Source organism: Culex quinquefasciatus, chromosome 2 (assembly GCF_015732765.1).
Source record: "Culex quinquefasciatus strain JHB chromosome 2, VPISU_Cqui_1.0_pri_paternal, whole genome shotgun sequence".
Lineage (NCBI taxonomy): Eukaryota > Metazoa > Arthropoda > Insecta > Diptera > Culicidae > Culex > Culex quinquefasciatus.
The window spans coordinates 204,621,028-204,638,021 of NC_051862.1; the positions used below are offsets into that span (position 1 = coordinate 204,621,028).

A 16,994-nucleotide genomic window follows, 5' to 3' on the forward strand; every position below is an offset into this window, starting at 1 on the left:
GGATCCACCATCCGACCCATCGTTAGTTAGGTTGTCGAAAGACCTTTCCAACGAGTCCAAAACATTGAAGATCTGGCAACTCTGTCTCGAGATATGGCCCCTTAAGTGATATTGGTGTACTTTTTGGAAGCCGGATCTCACTTAAATGTATGTAAACTATGTTCGGATCCACCATCCGACCCATCGTTAGTTAGGTTATCAAAAGACCTTTCCAACGAGTCCAAAACATTGAAGATCTGGCAACCCTGTCTCGAGATATGGCCACTTAAGTGATATTGGTGTACTTTTTGGAAGCCGGATCTCACTTAATTGTATGTAAACTATGTCCGGATCCACCATCCGACCCATCGTTGGTTAGGTTATCGAAAGACCTTTCAACGATTCCAAAACAATGAAGATCTGGCAACCCTGTCTCGAGATATGGCCCCTTAAGTGATATTGGTGTAATTTTTGGAAGCCGGATCTCACTTAAATGTATGTAAACTATGTCCGGATCCACCATCCGACCCATCGTTGGTTAGGTTATCGAAAGACCTTTCCAACGAGTCCAAAACATTGAAGATCTGGCAACCCTGTCTCGAGATATGGCCACTTAAGTGATATTGGTGTACTTTTTGGAAGCCGGATCTCACTTAAATGTATGTAAACTTTGTCCGGATCATCATCCGACCCATCGTTGGTTAGGTTATCGAAAGACCTTTTAACGAGTCCAAAACAATGAAGATCTGTCAACCCTGTCTTGAGATATGGTGTACTTTTTATTCCGGATCTAAAAAATAGATGAAATTTGTGTACAGCCAGTGTTGGTAATAAGTGAGGAAGGCTCCAACCACATAGGTGGATTAGGTTAGTTTTTAAATAAGTCGTATTCCATTGTTTAATAACAACCACTTAAAACGCATAATCGCAACCGAAAAGAACAAAGCGGTTTGTGATTCATCGGAAACCTCCCCTCCCTCAAGCTTGAAGGGGTCAGGTGTCGTGAGAAAGGGCTCAAACGCCCGTTAAAGAGTTAAACGGTTAACGTGCTTTGTTGTCTGTGGGCTTAAACGGCTCATAAGTGCAGCCACACTGACTGCTTGATTATATCAGCAGCAGCAGAAGCCGGCTGTTGTGTACGGGTGATGTACTTGGGTGTGTAGTTCGCAAGTAGCTCGTGAAGCGTCAACCGTAAACAATACGCGGCTGGGTGAGCTTTATGCCGTGGCTATGATACTTGTTAGTTAATACAGGTTGAGCAGGCGAACGGGCCGGGTAGCTGAAAGTTTAACGAGGTGGAAAATGTTAAGGGCATCATGACACCAAAGGTCGAAAGTGCTATGGATTGGATTGATTTGATCGGGTTTTTATTGAATCCAAAACGCAAGACAAGCATGAGGAAGCACTTGATTTAGGATTCCGTTAAGTTCTTGAATTTTGATTTTATTTTCCGAAAAAATAACATTGGTCACGGCAGGTAATGCAATAAACAATATTTACTTTTGAGGACAATTTAAGGCCGTTGCAAATAGTTTATAGAATAAAGACATGCAATCAACTGAAGACAATTAAAAATGAATTTTCCTCCGTTGTTTTTCTTTTTATTTTTGAATAACTTTAAAAAAAAATCAGTGAAAATTTCGATGTTGAGCAAAACATATTTATTCTTCTTTCTTAAACTTATGATTGAATATAAAAATGTTTAATAATATATTAGAAAAAAAAAAAGTTTTAAAAATCTAAAATGTTCAAACTTCACCTAAGTTCATTCTTAACATTTGATTGTTGACAAAGATTTTTGAAAATGTTATTATATTTGAATAATAACAACATTATTGATTGTAAAAAATCACTGCTTAAACATATGAATGGAAAACTGGAAATTCTTTCCAAAATGATTCTTATTCTTTTATTCGCGGAATTTAATTTGTAGGCTCTCACGGACGCTTATATTTTAAATCGATAGAGAAAATCATATTTAAAGAAGATTTATCTGGAAAAAGGTGTGTTTGGCCAGGAGCCAACTCCGAGAGGACCGGATCCACCGGCGACCAGGGCACTATGGTACATTGGGTGGCCAAGTTTCAAAAAAGTGACCTTCTCCAAATATTTTTTGGTATTTTTTTCTCGAAAGTAAACATTCTAACTAAGAAAAATCCAAATTTTCAAAGCTCTATGTTTGTTCATTACGGAGATACGCAAGCTGAAAGTCAAAATGGAGTAAAAACTAGCGTTTTTCGTAAAAAGGCTGATTGTTTAATTTTAACATAGCTCAGCCATTTTAAATATTTTATTAGGACAATTATACATCGTTGGAAAGGTAATGAGATAAGCTTTGAAACTATTAATAGATAAAATGTTGTTTCCAAACCAAAAACTGAAGTTTTCATCGAATAACTGGAGCATTTTTTTGACAAATCATATTTTTTTGTGTTTGTTAATCGAGTACTTTTTTGCTAACCGATGCTAAACATGAAACTAAGATCACTTGAAAGATTGGATTATAATCTAACATTGCTGAAATTTCCAGCCTGCGATTTTTTGCGTTTTCGGAGATATGCCATTTTGAACATTTACGTTTTATCAAAATTTGCTGCAATCTACATATGCGCCGGTTTATTTCACTTGCTTTGCTACCTACTTCGTGGGCATTGTCGCTTCAAAAATCAATACCTGGATTCAAGAAGTTCGAAATGACTTTATTGGAATTTTCTGTTGCCTACATTTAAAATAGAGTACCTTAGTCAAAATAAGGTATTCGTACCGAAGTTTCTCAAGCAAAACTGGAGAATCTCAGTTTGATACCGGAAAAAGTATTCAGCAAAATGTTGACTTAGCATGATGAATTTCTGCGATCAATCCATGAAACTGATCCACATTTAAGTTCTATGTTGGTTAGTACAAAACATTATAAAAAGTACCTTTAACATATCCTGAAGCTGTAACAAACTCTATAATCAAATGAATTTTAAGAATATGGTTTGTATTTGATCGTTTTACTTCATAATTATTATTTTGAATAAAATTATTTTTTCTGTTATTTGATTTAACAATTAAAATTGTCGCAATTTATGCCCGTACGGGTGGGGGGGGGGGGTCTCAAGTTATATGGCATGGACTCACAAAAAGAAACACCCAGCAATAAATAATAAATGTTTGACTTAAAATGAATTTATTACGCTTAACATAATTTTGTTGGAGAGGAGGAGGGGAGTGTTGCTATTCGATTCTGTTATTTTTGGTACAGAAAAGTAGGTTATTTCGTCGTTCAAGAATGACAGGAAAAGTGAGTAGTTTCACGACGGAATTGCAAAAAGACTATTTATTATAAACAATCCACTATTGAAAAACATGAAAAGTAATAAAAATCGACGTATATCATTTCAATACCATACAATTACCCAAATTTTTATGAAAAAACATTTAAAAAGCAAAAAAATAATTTGGCCGCCTGTTTGTATGGAGATGGCCCATAGTGCAGGGGGAGCTCTTCTGTCTCGCGCACGAAAGATCGGAAAAAGGAATTTCAAAAAATCATCATCTTGATTATTCGGCGGAACTTTTTCACTACTACACTTGCAAATGTAACGTCAAACGTCGAAAATGAACTGTCACTTTTGTAGATGGGCAATGTGTGTAAACAATGCGAAAAAAATCATTTTTAGCGGTGTTGACAAGGAAATTCACAAAAAATCATCCACTGATTGATTTTCTTGAAGAAGTTTGGGAGCGATTTTCATTTGCGCGATTCGCTTCCTATCTCTCTTTCGCGAGTGAAGAAAGTTCGCAAGTGAAATTGTGCTTTTTTGCGATTATTCCATCCGTGATTGTGCCTAATTGTACCTATTTTTTTATTGTGACGGAAATATCTCCAAAAAGAACAGATTTTCGATTAGTTACGTACTATTATTACACTGCTGCTAGAGTTGTGAAATCACCTTCAAAATGTGATCCAATGTCACAAAATGGACTTTTTGGGATGTTTCAAAGATTTTGAACTGAAACTGAAAATTTGAGTGTTTCTGAGAAGTTGATGATATGATGAAAATCGAAGAAATATTTTATTTCGTGTTTAAAACTAAAATTGAAAAAAATCAAAATATGTGTGTGAAACTACGAAACTATTATTTTTTAAAGTTAATAATTATATTTTTACTTTTTTAATATTAAAATAATCTGCTAGAATGAATATGACTTACATCTTACCATCGAGCAATTCCAGCTCAACACAGGACTTTTTTAAGGTACTTTTTTCTCGACCCTGCCCGATTTCAATGAAACTTTTTTGACATGTTATCCTACGTTTATGCAAGCCATTGTTGTGTTTATAGAGCCAGTATCATTTGATGATGACATTTGAGAAGGGCGTATGTGTTTTGAATATTTCTGTATTTCGTAATTAAAATATTGGAGTATCTCGAAGTCGTTGCATCCTATCAAAAAGTTATCCAAGACAAACCTGTAGGAAATTTGACGGACTTTCCGAAAAAATACACTGATAGAAAAAAAACACGCGAATTTTATGAGTTTTTTTTATTTTTAAGTTTAAAAGTCAAATTTAAAGGTGAGCCCACGATTTTTATTCATTCATTTTTTTTTAAATAGCCTAAGATGTTACAAAATGACTCACGAAAAATTGCAGGATGGAGCAACTCACCTAAAAAAATTGAAAAATCATTTAATGAATCTGTTTTTTTGTGAAGTGCTCTAAACGTAAAAAATTGCAAAACCGATTACGGTAATCGATTCGCCAGACAATTTTAAATGAAAGTCTCCATATTGACCATTGTCATAAGTCCAATCTTTGTGAAGTTACAGCGGTTTAATAATAAAAATGTTGAAAAAAATGTTTTTTTTTTTGGTGTTTGACAATTTCTATATGACAGACTTGATATTTTTACCGGAAAGCTCGTCTAATTTCCCATAACATTGTCTTTGACCACCGGTTGTTTTATGCTGACAAATAAAGAGACAAAAATCACCTCAGATCGAACAGTTCCAGGCATCACAGCACGACAACATCAAAGGACCTATATTTGGCAACACTCGAAAGGAGAACTTCCCTCCTACAAATCCCAGCTTGAAAAGTCCAGTCGAAGAAAACCAAAGTAAAAAGCCACTTTCCACAGTATTCCTTCTCCCAGGTATGTGCCGTCTTCCCAGCAGTCTGACCATTCTTCGGCTCCAGAAAAACTCTCGAGGCAAAGTGTCCTCTTCACTCCAGTCTGTGGAAGGTAATCCTTGCTCGCAGCTTTCAGTGTGACAAGTTCGTCCAGTATTGAAATGGAAACCGCTTCAGGGTACGGAGAAACGGACGTGGCTAAATTGCTTGTCAATCAGATTTTCGTCCTTTCAAATTGGGGGCTGGAAAGACGTGAGGCGGGAGCTTACCATTGAGATCGATTTTGGTGAGATTTTGAGGGAGAGACCACTTTCCGGACAGGTCGTCGTAGTCGTCGTCAGCGTCCTGAGGGATTACGGGGTTATGAGTGTTTGTTATTTTGGCCAGGTTTGGTTCAAGAGCTTACTTGAAAGCTATATTTGTGGCAGAAAGAACGTGTCTTCTGATGACGATGATGGGAAAAGCAATCAAGAGGATCAAAGCGGTCTCAAGGACCGCAGCTTTGAGTAATGAGGGAATGAACTTTTTGACTGGAACCAACTTCCTGTAAAAGCAATCTACTTTAAAAATGTTTACGTGCCATTTAGTGATAAATTTAATGCAAGCTAATGTTAAACTAATTCTGCAAAAAATATTACCTAATTCACACTCTCCTAATATTTCATCATTCGCGCCGGAGCGCCGACGATAATATTTATTCACCTTAGCCAAATTCCCTCGAAATCGTTGTGTTTGGCAATCTATCTATCCACTTTGCAAAAGTCAACAAGTTTTGGCGTCAGTCCGTTTCGGCGTCCAACTGGGTCGGGTTGGGGGCGCTATTAAATTTGAGCCATGACTGAGCGAGCCATCATTTGCCACGGTAATCAACGGCCAGTCGCCTGCGTCGAATCCAGAGACGGTAGCCAAATTAGACGAATTGCTAATTAGCACAGGGCTAATGTTTGACCGGATCGAACGTAACTTGTTTGGCGCCAAGAAAGCAAATAAACAGGTTGTTGTTGTTTATTGCAGGTTTATGGAAAATTACAGATAGAAATAAAATATAAACTTTTATTTGAATCATGTTTGTGTCAAGTTACAGTTACAGAAGTTTATTTGAATTAACAGTACTTGTTTGATGTAAAGGCCTTCATGATACTTTTTGTTTCATTTTTTTGAAAGTCGTTACAATATATTACAAGATAACCAGATTAGTGCCCCATGCTCTACAACCGAATCCGTTTTGAAAATCTGAGCAATAGAGTTAATAAAAACGTTACTTAATCCACCTTTAGGTGGTTGGTGCCTTCCTCACATTCATAAAGTCAATTCATTCAGTAAAAATAGCAACATTCCCCCTTAACATGTCTAACAAATCAACTTTATTACTCATTTCTTTTGTTGGGTTCGCAGACCTTCAATATTTCTGGCTCATCGGCAAGGTCTGATAAAAACATATTTGACGATAGTTCGCATGGAAGATTCAGACAATATTTCTATCACAATATCTGAAATCCGGCCTTAAAAAATGTGTATAAATAACACATAAGTGCTAATAACTTTTGATAGGGTGGTCTTTGGATGGTCTTTCGATTATCTAACTTACGACAGGTCGAATGATGGACCCGGACATTATTTTCATTGAAATGTGTGAGATCCGGCCTCCAAAAGTGTATAAATAACACTTAAGTGCTGATAACTTTTGATAGGGTTGTCAGAACTTTGATGTTTAAACTCATTTGAAAGGTATTTCAATTATCTAACTAACGACGGGTTGCATAAGAGACCCGGACATCATTTTTATTGTAATATGTGAGATCCGGCCTCCAAAAAGTGTATAAATAACACTTATGTGCTAATAACTTTTGATAGGGTGGCCAGATCCGCGATGTTTAAGGCTCATTTCAAAGGTCTTTTGATTATCTAACTGAAGACAGGTCGCATGATGAACCCGGACATCATTTTCATTGAAATATTTGAGATTCGGTCTCCAAAAAGTGTATAAATAACACTTAAATGCTAATAACTTTTGATAGGGTGGTCAGATCTTCAATGTTTTTGGCTCATTGGAAAGACATTTTTAATACCTTTCTGAAAATGTATTACATGGTTTCTTGCAAAAACCACCCTTTTAAACAATAAGCAATTTTTTTTTCTTTTGCTCAGAACATTGTTTGAAAGAATTTAAATCCCCAAAGAGAAAAATAATTAATGAAAAATTCATTCACATCAAATAATGTTTCCTCAAATAATTCTGAAATACTCTATACTGGCAAATCAGAAAAAATGCAGAAAAATAATGTTTTTGTTTTCCAAGAATTGCTCATGTTTAAATGAAAGACAAAATTGAGTAAACAAATTTCAAAGTTGATTCATCAATTCATGTTTTAAGAATGGCAAAAACCCATACAAATATTCTTTTGGCAATCTGATTAATTTTCAATGATCTGTTCATGTTGAAAAGACTTCATTTTTTTATATTTGTGTTCAAGGAATAGCCGATTTGAAAATAAATGCAAAATGCCATAGAAATTATTTTATTAAAGACTAAATCCTCTATTTTTTGAGAAATTATGAAGCAGGGTGGAGCTGGAAATCTATTATTTACCTATCCAAAGCTGTACCAAAAGTATGTTCGAGAAGTTTTTCAACCCAAGAGTAACATCGTTCGGTTTTAAAAGGCTTTATTTACAGCGATGCCAGGTTGCAGGCTTGACTTTTTTACAGTGTTGCCAGATAATCATCGTCCTTATTGAAATAATTTTTCTTGAAGTATTTTTTCAGTGATTGGTCTTGACTAAATTCTCTATAGAAATGCGTTTTTTCATGATTGTGATTTGGATTCAATCTGGCAACACTGTCAAATTTCTGAAGCATCCGAGTGGTAATTATAGAACTTTTTGAGGCGATATTGTCATGTATCGTGTTCATCGTGTTTTACATCTAGTAAACATGGAAAATATCGAATATTTTGATACAATTTCCTAGATACCCTTCTCCGACCAAAATTCAAAAATATATTGCGGAATTCACCACAACGAGTGCTCAGTATTTTTGTTTGCGTATGCTTTGAATCACTTAAGATGTTTGGGTTCCAATTCTACCAGGGTATTGTTGTTTATATTGTGAGAAAGATGGTGAAGATCTGGTAACTCTGTCTAATTTTGTATGTTTTTAATGAAAATTTAAATTGATTTTGTAAGTTTTGATGAAAATCCGGCTTTTCTGAAAATTGTTTTTTCGGTATTTAGTGATGGCAACCTTGCAAAGTGACATCACCACTTGAGTGGATTACATAATTATGAATGATAGTTGTTCTTTTTACTGAAATTGGCATAGTTTTAGATGACAATTTTTGCATATAAGCAGATAAGCAGTATTTTGAAATCCTAATTACACTACTACATTTATTTTGTTTGGAAAAAGGAGTCATACACACCATAACATATTTCCAAACCTTTGATAAAGTCAATATACTCAAACCCCGATGGTTTGACACTAACTGTTTTCAAACGAACGGGGTCGCGTTTTAGTTTGACACCCCTTTTACACGGAGTTCACATACACTACTAAACGTTTGCTTTGATAGTGTGCGTGAGCGCCGTGTAAAAAGTGACAGTTCGCCACTTTTTAGTTTGACTTTGACCAACCAACGGGGTACAAACTAAAAAAGTGTCAAACGAAAAAGTGGCCAACCACCGGGGGTTGAGTGTATACTTCCGACCGACAAAGGGACATAACTTATATTTGCTAATTTAGTCCAAAATCCTGTGGCTTTATTCAAGCAATAATACCTTCATTCGCCCTAATTATGCTCATTGTTGTGAAAGCACACCCAGTCATGCCACAAATTCCCAGAACACAATTTGCTCAATTTGATGGTAGATTCCGTTTCCATCCGGTGCTGCCAATTGGATGCGGATGGGTTTATTACACCGCAGAAATGAAATGTTTCCCCATGCCCAAGTGGACTTAACACTCAAACGCTCGTGTAGTCATTTGACCCCTATTTTTTTTAAATCTCATAACTTTTGTTAGAATTGGCCAATTTGGATTCTTCCGGTTGCAAAAGATCCAGATTAGTCTATATTTTGATCCGTCAAATGGGGGACAAATATGGTCCACTTTTACCGGAGATATTCCGGATTCCGTTGGGGTACCTCGGCCCTCCTATTTGGGGTTTTGGTCAATAAAACAAAAACCATTTCAGAGAATAATGCCGGAAATGATGCAAAACTTCAAGGCATCATTCTAAAACATCATCCTGCATAGATACATGGCATGGTCGAGACCTTCGGGTACCGAAACAGGTTCCAACCGGAAACGGTTCACTGAGCTGATGTCGATTGGTGCCCAAACGAAACCCGCTCCGGTGCCCCGTAGGACTTAACCATTTCAATTATTTTTGCTTGATGATGTATGTTGAGACAGGCAGGAATTTCTCAACCGGGCACCGGTTCCGTCAGCAGGGTAAATAAAACTCTTTTATTCACCACATGCTACAAAACTGTAATTTTATTTACAAATTAATTACAGCTAACAACGATCACAATAAACAATAAACTTACATTTACGGTGTCTTTTAGCAGCTACTTTCTTAGCTGCGCCCGTGCTCCCGCTTGCTCAGATAGTTTTCAACTTCTGATCGATCGCCAAGCGACAGCACGGGCACCAGTCAAAACGAAAACAAACACTAATACTGACGTAGTACGAGGGGATTGCTTCGGCCGTATTTGGGACGTGCAGTGGGTCTCGTGGCGCAGGGGTAGCGGCTTCGGTTGCCGATCCCGATGATGCTATGAGACGCGGGTTCGATTCCCGCCTTATCCACTGAGCTTCTATCGGATGGTGAAGTAAAACGTCGGTCCCGGTTTCTCCTGTCTCGTCAGAGGCGCTGGAGCAGAAATCCCACGTTAGAGGAAGGCCATGCCCCGGGGGGCGTAGTGCCAATAGTTTCGTTTTCGTTTTCCGTCCCAACAATGTATAAGAATAATGCCTTGTAATTTTGTATCATTTCCAGCATTTTTCGGTGAAATGGTTTTTGTTCTATAGACCAAAACCCCAAATAGAAGGGCCGAGGTACCCAAAGGGATTCCGGAATATCTCCGGTAAAAGTAGACCACATTTGTCCCCCATATGACAGTTCAAAATATAGACAAATCTGGATCTTTTGCAACCGGAAGCATCCAAATTGGTCAATTCTACCAAAAGTTATGATAGGGGTCAATGACTACCCGAGTGTTTGAGTGTTAACGGAAGCCTCTCCCACAAGTGCAAATTCCGGCCTGGAATCGATCCTGAAGTGGGTGTATTGGGTTGAGCTACGAAATTGCACGGTAATTGAATTTTAATTGTTTTCGATAAATTCAATTGGCACTTTTATTGCTGTGTTATTTCAAGTAGGTACTTGTTTTAAGAGAGAGAGACAAAAGGTGGTCATTGAAAGTACTGCGCATCCCACGATTCCAGGCTTTTCTGGCTAGTAATATTGTATTATTACAGTGTAGATAAAATCAATTGCACATTATGGAAAGCTCGTTAGCGGCAGGATAATTGTTTTAATTGGAAATGTGGAGGAGTGCGGAGCAGGATTCATAAATACACAATCGAATAAAGTGTAATTGGGAATAAATTTGTTTTCTTTTTTTTAGTTGAATAATTGATGGAGTGATGCCAAAATACTCTTTTCAGCATCATTAAGCTTATTTTTGTTTTTTATCCTCTTGTGGAATTGCGTTTCAGAATCAAAAACTGCTTTAAAAGAGAAGATTCATCTGCAATTAATTGTGATTCCCTGCGGGTACTGTTAGTGTTCAAATCCGTCTTGCAATTACACGTGTAATGAGTTGCAACTATTTAGCTGTAGGGCAGGGAGTGGTTCGGATCGTCTTTCAGTCAGTCGGTACAATTCCATTCCTGTCAAGCCAAGGAATGTATAATTACGGTTTCACTTTGAACAGAGCTGCAATTTGAGGGCTTTGTCAATTGTTAAAAGATAAATCAAAATATTTGGTTTGAGCTTTGATATCTACAAAAATCTTTATTTGTTTCAGTTTTATTTGAATATAAAATGATTTTAAACACTCTCATGCTTTCTCAAAACAACTGTATTTTGTGATTCGATTGGATTATTTGGAAGTCATTGAATTCCAATTGAATCCCTGCAGCATCATTCATAACAAAACTCTAACATTCGATTCATCGCTGATAACGGATTCCATTGACGTTCGTTGGCTCCACCCACGCTGCCGACACGTGCTGCCTGCACCGACATCCCCTCTCATCTTTACCAGGAACTTCTCAAGTCAATTTCAAATCCCAACTCATCACCTCCGGCATCAATTGGTACGCAAAACATTTCTTGTCGGCGTTTTCAGAGGAACGTGTCTCCTCCCAGTTCCAGAGTTAGCTAATTAGATCTGTCTGTTGAGCTTGCAGGCAAAGTTTAATTGAATTGTACATTTTGCATTACCGGAGTCGGTGTGCGGTTGGTCGTGCTTCCAGGTGGAAATGTTACCCCGCCTGACAACTAAGCATTGCTTCCGGGGATGCACATTTGAGTAATTTGAAAGTCAACCTGCGTTTCGGATGAGTGATTTGGGTCACACGATGATCTGGATCACCTCGAATTCAATATAAATTGTTTCACATGAATCTTTTTTTAAGGAAATTGCAAACATTGCAAATTTTGAATGATTAGAAAAATTGGAATATTCGAACCTGTTGAATTATAAAACTAGGAAAATTACAACTCCTGCGAGGTTAACCGTCATGAGTTCGCGAATCACTCGCAAAAAATGAACAGTCCGTCAACTGTCACTCATCACAGTGACAGAAGAGAGAAGATGAAGCTGCTGCTACCGTGTGCGCGGAGGGGTTGTAAATTATCCAAAAAAGGCGCAAATTACCCGGCGATGATTTGGCAGAAAACTTTTGCGCGGCACTGACTTTAGCACCCCTGTCAACAAGTTCATCGCGCGTAATGAGATTTTAACGTGACGAGCACGATTTGGGGCAGGGGCAGGTTGATTTATCATGCCATCAAGGGGAAGATTTCGGCAAGAAATCGAGGGGGGTTTTTAGAATTTGTTGTGCGGTTACACGCTTCGTCTAATTCGTTTGTCATGATATAATTTGATTGTGGGATTTTCTAACTTCTTTCGATTTGTTTGCTTACCTCAGGATCCGTTCTGGTGGTTGAGCGAAATTATTTTGGGATTGTTTGTAGAATAATGCCATTACAATAATAATCAGGGGATAAAAAATGTTTTCAAAATATTATAACTTTCTTATTTTCAATAATATAATCAAAAATGTTACAATATGCTTTGGGCAAATTTTTTTTTTATGTTTTCTTTAGTAACAAATTTGAATTTATGTTTTGAAGAACTAAAATTAAATTCGATTTTGAATACAATTATTACAAAAAATAAAATAGTGGAAATGAAACACAGCCAAAGTTGACCCCAGAAAAAAAGGACATTTTTCAATGTAGTGGCAAAGTTACATAAAACATGTCACACATTCAAACTAATAACTTTCTTCACTTCTCTTTTTATTAAAAAACTAACTTAATCCACCTATGTGGTTGGAGCCTTCCTCACTTTTTACCAACATTTGGTGATATGATGAGTTTGAACTCAAATTCCATCTATTTAAAAAAATACACAAATATCACCTAAGCGGTCAATATTTAAGATCTTCCATATTATAGACTCATTGGAAAGATTCATTACTTAACCAACGATGGGACGGAAGATGGATCCGGACATAGCTTAGGCAACCTTCGGGAAGTCGCGTGTTTTCACCTTTCTTACAAGTGCCCTTACAAAATGTGTACAAAGTACACTTACGCGACTGCCGGTGGGTTAGAAAAAGTACATAAATATCACTTAAGTTGTCATATCTCGAGACAGGGTTGCCAGATCTTCAATGTTTTGGATTAATTGGAAAGATCTTTCGATTAACTAACCAACGATGGGTCGGATGATGGATCCGGACATAGTTTACATACATTTAAGTGAGATTCGGCTTCAAAAAAGTTCATAAATATCACTTAAGTGGTCATAGCTTGAGATAGGGTTGCCAGATCTTAACTAATTCAGACTCGTTTGAAAGATTTTTTGATAACCGATCCATGGATAGGTTGGATGATAGATCCGGATATAGTTTTCATACAGATAAGTGAGATCCTGCTTCAAAAAGTGAAAAATATCACTTAAGTGGTCTCAACTTGATACAGGGTTGCCAGATCATCAATGTTTTGGACTCATTGCAAAGGGCTTTTGATTACCTAACCAACGATGGGTTGGATGATGGATCCGGATATAGCTTACATGCATTTAAGTGAGATCCAGCATCATAAAAGTACGTTAATATCACTTAAGTGGTCATATCTCGAGACAGGGTTGCCAAATCTTCAATGTTTTGGATTCGTTAGAAAGGTCTTTTGATAACCTAACTAACGATGGGTCGGATGATGGATCCGGACATAGTTTTCATATAGATTAGTGACTCAAAGTGTCAACTCTGACACTATTTCATACGTAATTTTTGAACTACTTATCGGATCTTCAAACAATTCAATAGCGCAGTATGGGGCACCAAAACGGATCGAATGCAACTTGTTTGACTCAAATCGGATCAGCCTGTGCCGAGAAAACGTGGCAAGATTTTTGAGCACCAAGGGGAATACGCACACATACACACACACACACACACAGACATTTGTTCAGTTTTCGATTATGAGTCGATAGGTATACATGACGAAATTTAGGAAATTTTTTGAACTGTAAGAAAAAATATTTTCTTAAAACTTCTTATTTTTAAATAAACTTACTTATCTAAAAAAAAAACAATTTTTTCTAAATATTTTTTTTCGAAAAATTCGGAAAATATCCTATTTTTTTTAAAGAAACATTGAAGATAGGACTTGGGGATTTTGAGTGGAAGTGGATAAAAGAAAAACAAACAGGAAAATTTAGGTTTTCAAAGTCACACATAAGTCTTATCCAAACAGTCACTCATTTTCTAATGCCAATATCTCAGCAACTAATGGTCAAATTTTCAATGTTTAAATTTTTTTAAATATTTGAAAAGTTTGGACCAAGGCCTACATGTAAAAATGGAATCGAATTGAAATTAGGGGACGTCGATTATACATATTTTTAATATAGGAATAAATTTTTTCATTGATGTTTGATACCAAGACACTTTTGAAACCAATTTTGACCGTTTTATCCTCCTTCCATATTCAACAGGTATTCTTCCGGAAGCTCTGCGCACCAAGTGCGGCCGCTGCTCGTCCACGCAGAAGGAGAACGCCCTCAAGATCATCACCACGCTGTACTACAGCTACCCGGACCAGTACCAGGCACTGCGTGAACGCTGGGATCCTTCCGGCGAGTACCACCGCCGGTTCGAGGAGTACCTGCGCGGTATTCAGTTCAACCAGATCGGGGGCAACGGAAACGGCAACGGTGGTCCCAGCGAACGTCCGGTAAGAAACGACTTTGACCGGGATCAGTCCCAGATCCTGCTGCAGACGTTGATCCTGTCCACGACGACGGCGCAACCTCCGGTCCCAGAGCAACGACCAACCCAATTGGCATCAGCACAGTTAACACAACCGGTAGCACCAATTACCTCTACAACAACAACTTCTTCTACTACCACCACAACCACTACCACTACTCCTACTACTAGTACTAGTACTACTACCATGAGTACACCACCAGTACCAACAACACCTAACAGTAGCGTAGAGCCTTCTTCGTCTACCTCCTCCTCTACTTCTACTACTACCGCTAGTAGTTCCGGTGGTGTGAGTGGCGACGAGGCTGGTGGCGGCTCCGAACCGCCCACGTCGATTCCCGCAACGGACTCGGTACATAGTTTAGCCCTGAGTTTTACTAATGGAGCGATGAGTATACTGATGATAGTGTTAAGGAACTAACGAGTGTGGCTGCTTGCCTGTGTTTTGCGCATGATGTACTAACTGCATGATCTAGAGATAAGTTTTTTTTTCCTTTTCAGGTATACAATATCTTGAAGATTAACTCCAAGTACAATGATTTAGCTTTTAATTAAAGTATTAGCGATTCGAGTCAGTACATTTTATACATATTTGATTTTATTGATGCACTGAAATTTGTATGAAATTGCACTTAGTTAGAACTGGTTGTAAATATTTTTGAGTTGAAATTACATTGCTTGTAAATACTGTAAATATTGTATTTGATTCAACTCTTATTTCCCTGAACTCTCATGATTTGTCATATTCAACAACAGGACAGGACATCGCCAGAGTTACCTACAACAAATCAAAACATCATTATACTTAAAGTTCATTAAAATATCATATCTCTACCGGCCAGAGTCCGTACATCCCTCTTTCCGGAAATCCCCACAAGCAGTAAACGCATCGTACTCTCTTGTGGCTCTGTTGAGTGCACCCTCATGCTTCCCAGAACCTGTGAACAAAACACGAAACATCTGGTTCGACCGACGTTGGTACATCGAGTGCATCCTCTGGGTAGAAACTTCCCAGTTGAAGCCAATTAAGCTTCTGATTCACGACCGTTCAGGAGAATACCGTCTCGGGATAATACGTCGGATGGTGGAGTTGGGTGAACCACACTGTTTGGTACCATGGCTACAACACCGCCATGGAGTGTCTGTCGCTCAATGGTCAGGTTCGCAACCTTGCCCGAGATCTGAGGCTTTTGGCCCCTGGACCGTCGCCATTGGGGAGGAGATAATAAAGTTTTACAGTGGGGGTCACAAGTATATGAATTAGAGAAATATGTTTTGTGTCTCACATTAAATTACTCACTCTTCAAAATATTGAAAATTTCAGTGCAATTGAAAGTTATTGCTAAAACTCAATTGTAAAGAGTAACATTTGAGGATTACAAAATGGTAGAAGTTAATGCTTTTTTAGTTTTTTTTTTAATTTTCAGGCTTTTCCAAATATATTTCAAAGTTTGAAATAAGCCCGAAAAAAATTATTTCAAAAATCATCATCTTTTTAATTGAAAGAAAAGTCTGATCAACAAACAACAACTTTTAATAAATTATCATGCGTTTATGATAATGTTAACGCAATACCGTAAAAAGATTTTATATACTTGAAAAATCTTTGAATCGCCAGATAACTGGACTGATGTGAAATGCATTTTAAAGCACGTATTTTATCAAAATGTGGAAACCATGGCTTCTCAATGAAACTTATGCCTTTGTAACGTTATCTAATCGCTTTTTTTACATAAGAGTCCTTTGATATCGAATTTTAACCGCATCACAATTTTTAGATTACTTTTGCCTTCCTCACTGGGGTTAGGCTATAATTCTGCTTTAAAAATGAACTTTTTATTAAAAGCTCGAAAACCCACTTTCATGTATACATATCGACTCAGAATCGAAAACTGAACAAATGTCTGTGTGTGTATATGTATGTATCTGACCGAATTTCTCACTTGGTTTCCTCAGCACCGGTTGCATTCGACTTGGTTTAGGGTCCCATATATTGCCATTGAATTGTTTGAAGTTTCGATAAGTAGTTCAAAAGTTATGTATAAAAAGATGTTTTCACATTTATCCAGATCTCACTTAAATGTATGTAAACGATGTCCAGGTCTATCATCCAACCCACTATTGGTTAGAGAATCGAAAGACCTTTCCAACGAGTCCAAAACATTGAAGATCTGGCAACCCTGTCTCGAGTTATGACCACTGAAATGATATTTATGAACTTTTTTTTATTCCGGATCTAAATAAATTAGATGAATTTTGTGTCCAAGCCCATCGTTTTACCCAATATTGGTAAAGAGTGAGGAAGTCATCAAACACATAGGTGGGCTATGTTAGTTTTTTTCAAATCGAAAATTGGTCGGCCTATTTTTCAATTTAA

At 37.3% G+C, this 16,994-nt stretch overlaps 1 protein-coding gene across 6 annotated transcripts in view; it reads left to right on the forward strand.

Moving 5' to 3' along the window:
• Positions 1–16,994, forward strand: part of LOC6034358 (cell wall protein DAN4) — a 77,503-nt gene that overhangs the window by 43,203 nt on the left and 17,306 nt on the right. For 5 of the 6 annotated variants that reach the window (XM_038253953.1, XM_038253952.1, XM_038253951.1 and 2 more), the window contains exon 4: positions 14,344–14,969. In XM_038253953.1, the coding sequence (XP_038109881.1) occupies positions 14,344–14,969 (626 nt within the window). The remainder of the gene's footprint in view (positions 1–14,343; positions 14,970–16,994) is intronic. The other variant, XM_038253955.1, reaches the window with a different exon arrangement.